Here is a 12,332-nt window from a genome sequence, read left to right on the forward strand (position 1 = left end):
CTGAACTGATCCAGGAGTCATTGATTACTAGCTACAAGCAACTGCTAATATCCTTTCTGTCTCCATAGATTTCCCTTCTAGATAGTTTAGTTAAATGAACCCATGCACCATGTGGATTTTTTTTTATCACTTAGCATATTATTTTCTAAGTTCCTTCATATTGTATCATAAACAAGCATTTCTTTTTATTGCTGTATGATACTCTCTTAGATGGATAGGCTAGATAGTATTTGATGAACATTGTTGCTTCTTTTTGGCTAGCCTGAAAAATGTTACCATGAACATCTAAGATATATAAGGTGAGGACATATATTTCATTTCTCTTGGGTATAGACACAACCTCTGGGTGAGAAGTAACCTCTAAATTTAACCATTAAAGATCTGGTAGGATGTTTGGATGCTCTGTTGTGCATTCTCATGAGCAGTCTATGAGGATCCTGATTTGCCTACTTCCTTTCCAGCACGTGCTAGCATCTGTTTTTATCATAACTAGCCTAGTGAGTGTGAAGTGAGGCTTCTTGTAGTAGTTTCCATGACAATATTCCATTAATTATTTTTCTGATCCAATCAGAGGATGCTTCTATGAAAAGCATGTCTCGGGCACAAGGATATATGAATGAGCCACAGATATAGTGCTTACCTTCAATATCATAGCTCAGGATAAGTTTACCATTTAAGTGAATTCACAAGTCACCACAATGAGCCAGGTGTGGTGGTACATCCCTTTAAATCCCAGCACTCAGGAGGCAGATGAAGAGGGAGAGGTAGAGAGGCAGAAGCAGGTGGATCTCTATGAGTTTAAGGCCATCCTAGTCTACACAGTGAGGGACTAACTCAAAATCGGGAGGAGGAGGGTCATTGATGGATCAGAAAGAGAGCTGAGGGGAGCTAGGTATCAAGCGTCACATTAGGGGTAATGAATGGGAAGACAGTTACAGCTAGATTATTCTGGGAGGATATTTGAAATTTATATGAACTTCTCCTTCATTCCTTGTTTCTTTTGACTGACTTTCACAGCTGAAATGGAAGACATTTGGAACACACTTTGCCATTTTACTAAAACCCCTTCTTTCACATCTCAGAAATAGAGAGAGATCTTGAAATCTCACACATTCTCAATGCTCTCCATTATGTCCAAAAAGAAATTCTCTACTTGGCTAGATGGGTGTTGGCAGATGGAACTGGCTGGCTGCCATCTTTTCTTCTATTTGCAGTCTGTGTTCGAGGGGAAATAGAGGTGCCTATCTTTTCAACTGGTTGTAAGATTTATTCTTTGTTTCAAAGAGTTACTCTTTAGAAGAGGAAGAAGTTATTTTTAGCCTTCAAAAAGTACTTATTTAAGTGGATGAAAGATATTCCTTGGGCTGATTTCTCACCACATAGTGTGTGAAATATGTGCTTGCATTGCAGTCTCCAGAAACGTGTCCTTACATTTAATAGGCACACATATGGCCATGGTCATGGCCTGACAGGTAGGTGATCTCTATTTCCTTTGCTCTTTCTTGAATAATACAGATGGTGAAAAGAAGCTGAAACCTTGAGAAAGGAAAAAGGGCCCAGAGCATGTTTGTATCAGAAAGGAAAACATCCTCCCACCAGCTACTTTGGAGCAAATAGTCCAATACATTCTTCTGTAAAGGATGCATGAACAGCTCTCTTCTATGAGAGTGCCTGTCAAGTGTTAGCACTTGCTGGATATCTTCAAGAGGCTTGTTAAAATGCACTGGGCTGTGTGCCTGTGTGAAGTATCTGATTTGGCAGCTCTAGGGTAGGGCCCACAGGTTATGTTTCTGCCAAGCTCCCAGGTGATGCTGATGTTTTTGGTCCATGGACCACACTTAGAGAAGCAGCCTTCTTAAACACAGTACTGACACTTATTCACTGTGGTCTGGGTGTGGCTGTAATGAAAGCTAAGGGAGGCCATCCCACCACAGACAAGATAAAACAAACCATCCAGCGTCTCACAGGCAGAGTTTTCTGCACCACACCTTTTATTAACTACCGAGCAAGTGGTGATTACAATCCAGCCTCATCCTTGCTTTCCATTACTGCTGAGATTTCATCCCCTGTAAGGTTTGTGGAAATAGCTTCTGGAAAAATATCTGATGCTGTTTTGTGTAGTGTAGTGGATGTAGCAATAGCAACAACTGATTCTTTTGTTTTTGCAGGCCTGGGATGAACCTATCACAGCTTCGCTTTCTCTGATGGAGATGGTGGGGCTGAGTACACTGTTCAAGTTTGCTATGGCTCATCACTTCTTCCTTGTTTTGTGTCTGATCTCTAGGGTGCCAGTGCTTACATTCTGAATTACTTAATGTACATTCTATGGGCATTGCTGTTTGCATTTCTGGCTGTCTCCCTGGTACGTGTGTTTGCACCATATGCTTGTGGCTCTGGCATACCCGAGGTAAGCTGTGGGTGAAGTACTGTGTACCTACTCTTATCCCCACATTAAGCCTAGTAGACAAACCCTGTAGGTTCACTTTAGTCGTTAAGGAAACTAGAATATAAACAAGTTAAGTTACTTCACTAAGGACTCGAAGTTGGCAAGCTGTGAGTTGAATCTAGCAGTGTGGCTTCACAATGAGTACTGTATTCAGCAGATTTGATCTGTTGCTTCTCAAATGATTAGACCTCTTCCTTGTTAGCCAAAATAAACTCTTAAAGCCCGAAGAAACTGAGTTCATGAAGCATCCACATCAATGTGCTCCTGTTGTAAGTCTATGATGTCATGTGAGAAAGCAGACAGTAGTGGAGGAGCATCACTGGGAAAGCTCATTGGCATTCAGAAGCAATTTCATGTAACCAATGTATCAAGAAAATGGCTCCATCATTCACTTAAACCAACCTTAAAGCCTGGGAGAGTCTGCTGGGTAGAATGATGGTAATAGAGCTGAGTCCTCAAAAATTCAGGTAAATTGTATTAGTAATATATTTTACTTAAGATCCACCAAAACATGTACTAACAATAAGTAAATATGTATGTAACAATTAAAAGTTATTAAATCCCTTTCCAAAATAGTAAAAAAAAAAACAAAACTCAGGTAAAATGGTAATCAGGAAATCATAAAATGCCTGGCATGCTCACTCTAGTCAGTGCATTTGCATTGTCCCTTGAGTGGAAATGGAAAGAGGAAGTTTGAAAGTAGGGTTGTGTGCTGATGGTGGCACTGGCTCCCTGTCTTGCCTCTTGCTTTTTAAAATTGTATTCATTTATTTTTGGATACAGTGTTCCTTGACGCAGTGTTTCATGTATCCCAGGTGATCTTAAACTTACTGTGTAGCCAAGGATGGCACTGAATTACTTTTCCTCCTGTTTCAGTTTCTCAGGTGCTAGGATTGCAAGTGTGCACTACCAGGCCTAGGTTTATGTGTTGCTGGGGATTGGACCCAGAGCTTTGTGTACGCTAGGGGAATACTCTACTGAATTAACTGCATCCCCAGTCCAGTTTCCCCTGTGCTGTGCCATCTGACACTGATGCTGGTCTAAACGGTTCACACAAAGGGATAGAAGATTGTAAGGAAGATGTACTGAAAAGTTAAATATAGGCTTGTTTCAGGAAACTGAGTAAAGATGTATATTGTTATCTCCTATTGAATTTTTTGCAGTTTATTTTGACATGCTACATAATCGGAGGCTTGTTTACATTTTCAGTGGTTTAGTCCATTATCATCATGACAGGAAGCATGGTGGTGTGCAGGTAGACATAATGTTATAGAAGTAGCTGAGAGTTCTGCATCCAGGAGAGAGAGAGAGAGAAAGAGAGAGAGAGAGAGAGAGAGAGAGAGAGAGAGAGAGAGAGAGAGAGAGAGAGAGAGAGAGAGAGAGAGAGAGAGAGAGAAAGAGAGCCACTAGACCTGGCTTGGGCTTCTGAAAACTTCAAAGTCCATCCCTAGTGATATACCTCCTCCAACAAGGCCATGTCTCCTAATCCTTTCCAAAAAGTGCCACTTTCTGATGACTAAGCATTCAAACTTATGAGCCTATAGAGAGCAGCATTCTTTTTTTTTTTTTTGAGAGCAGCATTCTTTATCAAACCACCACGCCACCCTATTTCCTCTGTATAACCAATTCTACTCCAGTGAACTGTTTACACTTTGAAAGCATATGGTATTATGCAAAATGGCACACGACAAACCATAGGCTTATGAGAAAAATAGGTCAGAGAGACCATAACACTCAAAACCTGACAAAGAAGAAGAGAGAAACTTGCTAAGAAAAGCATCACAGTGTCACACATCTTAAATGTCCTCCACCTATGTAAATGCTACAATAAATAATATTTCACTTGTTGAAAAACCTTGGTGTTTGCTTGTGTAAAGTTGAGTCTTAAAGGAATTGGATCTAGGGGTATGATCCCAAATCAATAGAAAGTGGTCACAGCAGGTATAGGAGCCATGGCACACTAGCAGAAGTGTGAGATGGTAGGCATTAGAGACATATTAGAATGTACATTTTTGTGTTTTCCTGAATAACTCAGTCCAACTAGAGGCACTTTTCTGAATTCACCTTGTATTTCTCCTGGGGGAAATTATTCATAAGCAGTTACAAAGTTTGCATTATGCTTAAATTCTTCTCTGATGAATGAATAGCATGTGTGGCAAATTTGTGTCTTCAAAGCAAGTGTTATCGAAGATCTGGCTGTTTTATATGATAGTCAAAGTCTAAAGGACCCTGAAAACCAAAGGATAGATAATTCTTACTGCCCCAGTTTATGATCCTACTGCCCTCCTAGTAAGCATGTTTTTACTCAAGCTTTTCCCCAAACGGGAAGATGGGCATTATTGATATTAAAACATCAAATAATTGCACACTGGATCAATCCTTGTCCCTTTTCCAAGAACCAGAGACGAATGATTCTGCTGGTGATCTTGTAGTGTAGAAAGATGTAACCTTTGTTTCTCCTCCAATGGGAATATCTTTTAAAAGTAGTTTTATTTATTATTTTGTGTATGTGCATGTTATGTACATAGGGGTGGGGGCCACTGTGCATGCATGAAGGACAGGGGACAAGTATGTGAACTCAGTTATCTCCTTCCACCTTCCTGTGGGTGCTGGGGATTGAATTAAGGTCATTAGGCTTGAGTCACAAGTGCTTTTACTTGCTGAGAGATGGATGTTACTGACTCTAACGTGGACATCTTTATTGGTGGCAGTTGCACATTCAAGTTTCTTATGTGACAGAATGGCATGTGACAAAGATGAACAGTGATGTCAAGTGTGGAACATAAAAAGTAGACCTGAAGTATGGTGCTATTTATATGACAGCCTCAGGTAGCTAAAGTGAAACAATCTATGTGCTAACTGAAATTGAATTATTGGAAGTGGAGGGAGAAGGAAGGTTCTTCTGAGGAAGCAAACAGCTTTCGAAGCTATCTACTGGGTAGAAGATATGTAGGTGCTTGCCCTATTAACACTTTTTAAACTACATACAATTAATTAGAAAACCTTTCATTGATTCTTTGGGAATTTTATATCATACACCCCAATCCCACTCACCTGCCCATCCCTCCATATTTGATCTCTGCCCTCGAAACCTCCTGCTCCCCCAAAACAAAACAAAACAAAATAAAAAATACCATGCTGTGTAAGTTGTAGTGTGTCAGTGTGTTCCATAGTATACCCTTGGTCTAAATATTTTTACTTGCAAATGTTCACCGCAATAAGTCATTGCTCTGGTTTAAGGCATCAGGCGCTACACTATCAATACTGGATCCTCACTGGAACTCCTGTAGGATATTCTCTTGTTGCCCTATGTCATGGAGATGCTGGAACTTTGAATCTACAGGACTTGCCCATACATGTGTTCCAGTAGTTTATAGATGGGGTATATGTTAGGGTGGGCCAACTCAAAGCCCTGGATCTCGGCCTGGATGTCTCTGTCAAAAGCCAGACTACAGTGAAGACTGACTTAAAGTAGAAGTTGGAGCCATGCTACTTCACGTTAGCAAAGGTATGGGCTGAGCTGCTTAGAAAAGCTACTATGTCTTACTGGAGTCATGTGATCTAGTAGAGTATGTTGTATGTTTGTAGCTGAACAGCAGAGCACTTGCCAGCCTCATCCGCAGCATCATAAAACAATGTGAATATGTGCTTTGCTGTTGAGCTACAAACTAGATCCAAACAGGTTTTCAAGATTGCTCATCTGTCTTAAGAATTTTCTTCCATAACATTCTGATTATTTAAGGTAAAATTCACTTTTGAAATGTTTTTAAGGCAGGTTCTCACTATATTGCTCTGTGTGGAATTACAGTCCATCCCAGACTGACCTTGAACATTATCAGTAATTTTATCTGTGCCTCCTGAGCCCTGCCTGAGATCACAGATGTGCATCACCATAGCCACTATAAAAATTTTAAAATATTAATTAGGAGAGTTGTGTTTTCTGTGTAATAAGTACACCATGTAAGTTCTGTAGAGCACATTTGAAAATGAACACTTCAGCAAAGGAAATGTCTCAGTTGGTAAGAGTACTTACTGTGCAAGCATGAAGACTTGAATTTGAATATTCAGCTTTCAAGTAAAAGTTAAGCTTGATCATCCAGAGACTGCCCCACCTGGGATCCATCCCATACACTCACCAAACCCAGACACTATTTTGGATGCCAAAAGTGCTTGCTGACAGGGGCCTGATATGACTGCCCCCTGAAAGGCTCTGCCAGTGCCTGACGAATACAGAGGCGGATGCTTGCTGCCAACCATTGGACTGAACACGGGTCCCCAATGGAGGAGATAGAGGTAGGATCCAAGGAGCTGAAGGGGTTTGCAGCCCCATAGGAGGAACAACAATATGAACTAACCAGTGCTCCCAGAGCTCCCAGGGACTAAACCACCAACCAAAGAGTACATATGGAGGGATCCAAGGCTCTGGCCACATATGTAGCAGAGGGTGGCCTTGTTGGCATCAGTGGGAGGAGAGGCCCTTGGGCCTGAGGGTGTTCGATGCCCCAGTGTAGGGAAATGCCAAGGCAGGAAGATGGAATTATGTAGGTGGGTGGGGGAGCACCTTCATAGAGGCAGGGGGCGAGGGGATGGGATAGGGGCTTTCCAAAAGGGAGACCTGGAAAAGGGAAAACATTTGAAATATAAATATAGAATATATCCAATAAAAAAAGTTAAGCTTGGTTGCAGGTTCCTATAGCACCAGCATTATGGAACAGAGATGGGCAGATCCTAGGAACTCACTGACCAGCCAGCCTACCTGAAACAGTAAGCTTCATGTTTAGTGAGAGACCCTGTCTCAAGGGACTAAGTAGAGAATGATAGAGAGGACAGTTTTTGTATGTGCATACATGGATGCATTCACCTGCATAAATGCACCCATATACCACTTATACACACAAATAACATAAAAGTGAACATTCATACTTTCTTGGCTGTCAGAATTTGGAGAGACCAAAATTTCCTCTAGGAATTCTCAATTCCAAAAGCCACAAGTGTTCACTATTAACTGGACAAAAAATTGCATCCTCTCAAAACTTGTTCTTCACTGATTTCTGTTCTTTACAAAATATGAGCATTCATACAAACGTTTATTGATCAGAAAGAGCTTTGTTCTTAAGGGTAGCACCACCTACTAAGAGTTTCTGCAATACATCTCACTGAAGTCCTGCTTGCTTGAGTCTCTATCAATTCCAATTGAAGTAATTAGATTTGAGCATCTCCTGGGAATGAATCTGCCTTCTTTAGTTCCTAATTTGATCATGACAATTTTATAAAATCATTTTAGAGAATTACAAAATACCCATTACATTGTTCACTTCTCCACATGTCATTGCTGGCAAAGGCACGGGTAATTTAGAGCTTGTGATCTTCTAAGTGGTATTATGCTTTTATAATGTACCCTGGGGTACAAATCCATATTAACTAACCGACAAAAATTATAGATATTTTTATTTGAGGCAACACAAAAGGGCTAGATTGTGGCAGGCCTAATCAGACATCCCTTCAATACAGAGGTCTGAGAGTCCCAGAGCACAGGCTCTGGGCAACTACCACTAAATACTAGTTTAACCACCACACACTAAATACTAGTGCAAGAAGTACTATTTGACAACAGCTAAGAGTCCACTCATATGTTCTGTGAGAAGGAACTCACAAGATTTTTGGGATCTGTCTCTTCCTGTCTCTGCTCTGACTTTGTCTCTGTCTCTCTGTCTCTCTGTCTCTCACTGTCTCTCTCTGTCTCTGTCTCTGTCTGTCTCTCTCTCTGTATGTGTGCGTGCATGTGTGTATCTCCTTCCCTCCTCCACCCAATTCCTTCTCCCTTTCTGTTCTCATCTTTTTCCTCCCCCAATCAAATTAAGAAATGAGAGGCTATTATCTAAGTGACTCTGGTGCCCACCTGTAATCTCCTCAGCATTTATGAGGTGGAGGCAGGAGAATCTGGTCAGCTTGGCCTAAATAATGAGACCCTGCCTTAACCCTATCTCACTAAAAGACAAGAGATCTCTATCACCATCCTGAGATGAAAAAAAGTTCTGTACATTGCCCATTAAAATTTGAGGATTAGCCCATTCATAGTCTCCCAAAATCAATAATACTGACATGATAAACAGTACAAGCAGGCACTGAAAAAACATGACACTTAAAGTTTGAGAAATTAGCGGTTTTTGTCACCCTTTTCAGGAGCAGAGCATTTTAGAATCATCTTGCTATAAAATTCCCTTTGCCTTGGCTACATCTCTGTTGGGAAAAGGAATTCTTGATTAAACCTCTACAGAGAGAACTACTACTTGATATCTTCTAGTTCACCAAATGATTCTGATGATGTTGAACATTCTGTTTGCTGTTTGAGAAGTTGTTTTACTTGGCAGAGTCCACAAGAAGACATTTTTATGCTATGTAAATGACACTGACAAGGGAAAACATTATCCCATAACATAGCATACAATTGGGAAAACTGGGTAGGAATTTGATTAACTGACCTAGTATCTCATCAATCTAATCAGGGGCTTGAAAGTTGCTAGTTCAATGGTAAACATTCACTCTTCTTAGCCCAGTGTGGCAGAGGTTAGAGGTAGAAAAATATTGAACTACTTGGGAAAGTGGACTTCAGTATGCAAATCCCATCATAGATACTGGCATCCAGTTGAATTCTGGGCTAAGGCTTAAATGGTCTTGTAGGAATAAAACAATGTTTGGCATTGACAAAATGAAGCAAGTCTGCAAAGGAGTAAGCTAGTGGTTCTCTCTGTACTCAAAGCCCTTTCCAATATGAGATGGTAGGATGATAAGGAAACATCATAGTGAAATCTATTATCTTGTATGTTAATTTTTTTTTTAAAGTCATTCTGTGTCTGGGTATGGTAGTGCACATCTTCTGTAAGTTCAAGGCTAGCCTGGTCTGAGTTCTAGGCCAGTAAGGATGAGACCACTATCTTAAAAAAAAAACCAAAACCAAAAACAATTTGTGATAATTCCAATGTACACCCCAAATTGCAAAAAAATTATGTGTCTAATTAAAATGAAAAAAGGGATTAATGTTAGGTGGACAAGAAAACAAGCAGAAAATATCTTAGTTGTTATAATTGTTTTATTTTGTTAATTACTGGCATTAATCTCTTACTGGGTTTAATTTATGAATTAAACTTTAATTTAATGTATATATAGGTTGACATATTCTGGGTTTCACGTGTCCACTGGAGGTCTGTGTCTTCAGGGATAGATAAGAAGGCTACTGCAATAAGATACAAACTTCTGCTGGTACAAAATTCTAGTCGAATCAGGAAGTGAAATAGCCTTCTATCCCCGTGACTTAGGGAGTCTTGTTCATAGCCATTGCAGTTTCTTTTCCAACCCTGGACCATTCCTCTTCACTCTCCATCTACATCCCTCTTCACTCTCCCTCTTCCGTTGCAGATAAAGACTATTTTGAGTGGCTTTATCATCAGGGGCTACTTGGGGAAATGGACTCTTCTAATCAAGACTGTCACCCTCGTGCTGGTTGTATCCTCTGGCCTGAGCCTTGGGAAAGAGGGGCCACTGGTGCATGTGGCATGTTGCTGTGGCAACTTCTTCAGCAGCCTTTTCTCCAAATATAGCAAGAATGAAGGCAAGAGGCGTGAGGTGAGCCAGTTCCCTATCACCTCCACTGACAGGGGACATAACTTCTTGGAGTCTATACCTCATCCCATCCACAATAAAGTCCATAGAGCTCACTATTTTTTTTAATTAGGTATTTTCTTCATTTACATTTCCAATGCTATCCCAAAAGTCACCCATACCCTCCCCCCAACTCCCCTCCCTACCCACTCCCACTTCTTGGCCCTGGCGTCCCCCTGTACTGAGGCATATAAAGTTAGCAAGACCAATGGGCCTCTCTTTCCATTGATGGCTGGCTAGGCCATCTTCTGATACATATGCAGCTAGAGACACGAGCTCTGGGGGGTACTGGTTAGTTCATATTGTTGTTCAACCTATAGGGTTGCAGACCCCTTTAGCTCCTTGGGTGCTTTCTCTAGCTCCTCCATTGGGGGCCCTGTGATCCATCCAATAGCTGACTGTGAGCATCCACTTCTGTGTTTGCTAGGCTCCTGCATAGCCTCAAAAGAGACAGCTATATCTGGGTCCTTTCTGCAAAATCTTGCTAGTGTATGCAATGGTGTCAGCTGATTATGGGATGGATCCCTGGGTATGGCAGTCTCTAGATGGTCCATCCTTTCGTCTCAGCTCCAAACTTTGTCTCTGTAACTCCTTCCATGGGTGTTTTGTTCCCAATTCTAAGAAGGGGCAAAGTGTCCACATTTTGGTCTTCATTTTTCTTGAGTTTCATGTGTTTTGCAGATTGTATCTTGTATCTTGGGTATTCTAAGTTTCTGGGCTAATATCCACTTATCTCACTTTTAATGTCTCAATTTTCAGGTGCTTTCAGCTGCAGCTGCTGCTGGTGTCTCTGTGGCCTTTGGTGCTCCTATAGGAGGTGTGCTCTTCAGTCTAGAGGAGGTGAGAGGGGCCAGAATGGGCTTTCATGGTTTTGAGTAGCGAGAAATATGTGGGTGGCTGACAGCATAGAAGTATTGAATAAGCTTCTTGGAGTCAATTAAGGAAAAGGGTTTCTGCTGTTAAATGTGCTCTCATGTACTATTTTTGAAATTGCCAATATAAAGTTTTTTGAGATCTTTCTAGTGTGGGAACACAAACAATTTAGCTTCCAACTTAGTTTTGAAAATTAAGGGATCATTTCAGGGGTTAGGCATTTTTTTTTCTGAAAAGATCAGGATAGATACCTATGTAGGTTTCATTAGCCATACATTTTGCCAGAGCCTTTTGACTAGACTTGCAGCAATATCCATGCGTAGACATGGCTACATGGCTGAAAACTTTCTTTATGGGCTTTGAAATTTCACCTTTATTTAGTTCTTACGTGTCACAAAAATGCTACTTTTTGAATGAATATTTCAGGTTATAAGTAGTTAAATTTATTAGTCTAACCATTCATAAACATAAAAACTCTGCTGCCATACAAATATATTTTCAGGGTCAGACTTGACTTGTAAGCTAGAATTCTCTAGCCCTCAGTCTATTCTGTTGTTCATACAATAAGAATTATTACACAATCACAAAAGAACTCATACAATATGTATTCATTGATAAGTGGATATTAGCCCAAAACTTAGGATACCCAAGATATAAGATACAATTTGATAAACGCATGAAACTCAAGAAGAATGAAGACCAAAGTGTGGACACTGTGCACCTTCATAGAATTGGGAACAAAACACCCAGGGAAGGAGTTACAGAGACAAAGTTCGTAGCTGTGATGAAAGGATGGACCATTTAGAGACTGCTGTATCCAGGGATCCGTCCCATAATCAGCTTCTAAACGCTGACACCATTGCATACACTAGCAAGATTTTGCTGAAAGGACCCAAATATAGCTGTCTCTTGTGAGACGATGCCGGGGCCTAGCAAACACAGGAGTGGATGTTCACAGTCAGCTATTGGATGTATCACAGGGCTCCCAATGGAGAAGCTAGAGAAAGTACCCAAGGAGCTAAAGGGATCTGCAACCCTATTGTTGGAACAACATGATGTACTAACCAGAACCCCGGAGCTCTTGTCTCTAGCTGCATATGTATCGAAAGATGGCCTAGTCGGCCATCATTGGAAAGAGAGGCCCATTGGACTTGCAAACTTTATATGCCCCAATATAGGGGAATGCCAGGGCCAAAAGAATGGGAATGGGTGGGTAGGGAAGTGGGGGGGCGCTATGGGGGACTTTTGGGATAGCATTGGAAATGTAATTGAGGAAAATATGTAATAAAAATATTAAAAATAAAAAAAAAGAATTATTGAGTTTGGGAAGACTTCTGTGACATGGACAGTATTA

General features: G+C 40.8%; 1 protein-coding gene across 3 annotated transcripts in view; it reads left to right on the forward strand.

Annotated features, from left to right (window-relative positions):
- Positions 1–12,332, forward strand: part of Clcn4 (Cl-/H+ antiporter 4) — a 77,409-nt gene that overhangs the window by 32,090 nt on the left and 32,987 nt on the right. For all 3 annotated transcript variants that reach the window (XM_085837894.1, XM_085837893.1, XM_085837895.1), the window contains exons 6-8: positions 2,285–2,407; positions 9,863–10,069; positions 10,865–10,945. In XM_085837894.1, the coding sequence (XP_085694020.1) occupies positions 2,285–2,407; positions 9,863–10,069; positions 10,865–10,945 (411 nt within the window). The remainder of the gene's footprint in view (positions 1–2,284; positions 2,408–9,862; positions 10,070–10,864; positions 10,946–12,332) is intronic.

Source organism: Mus caroli, unplaced genomic scaffold, assembly GCF_978045245.1.
Source record: "Mus caroli unplaced genomic scaffold, Mus_caroli_1 scaffold_5, whole genome shotgun sequence".
NCBI lineage: Eukaryota > Metazoa > Chordata > Mammalia > Rodentia > Muridae > Mus > Mus caroli.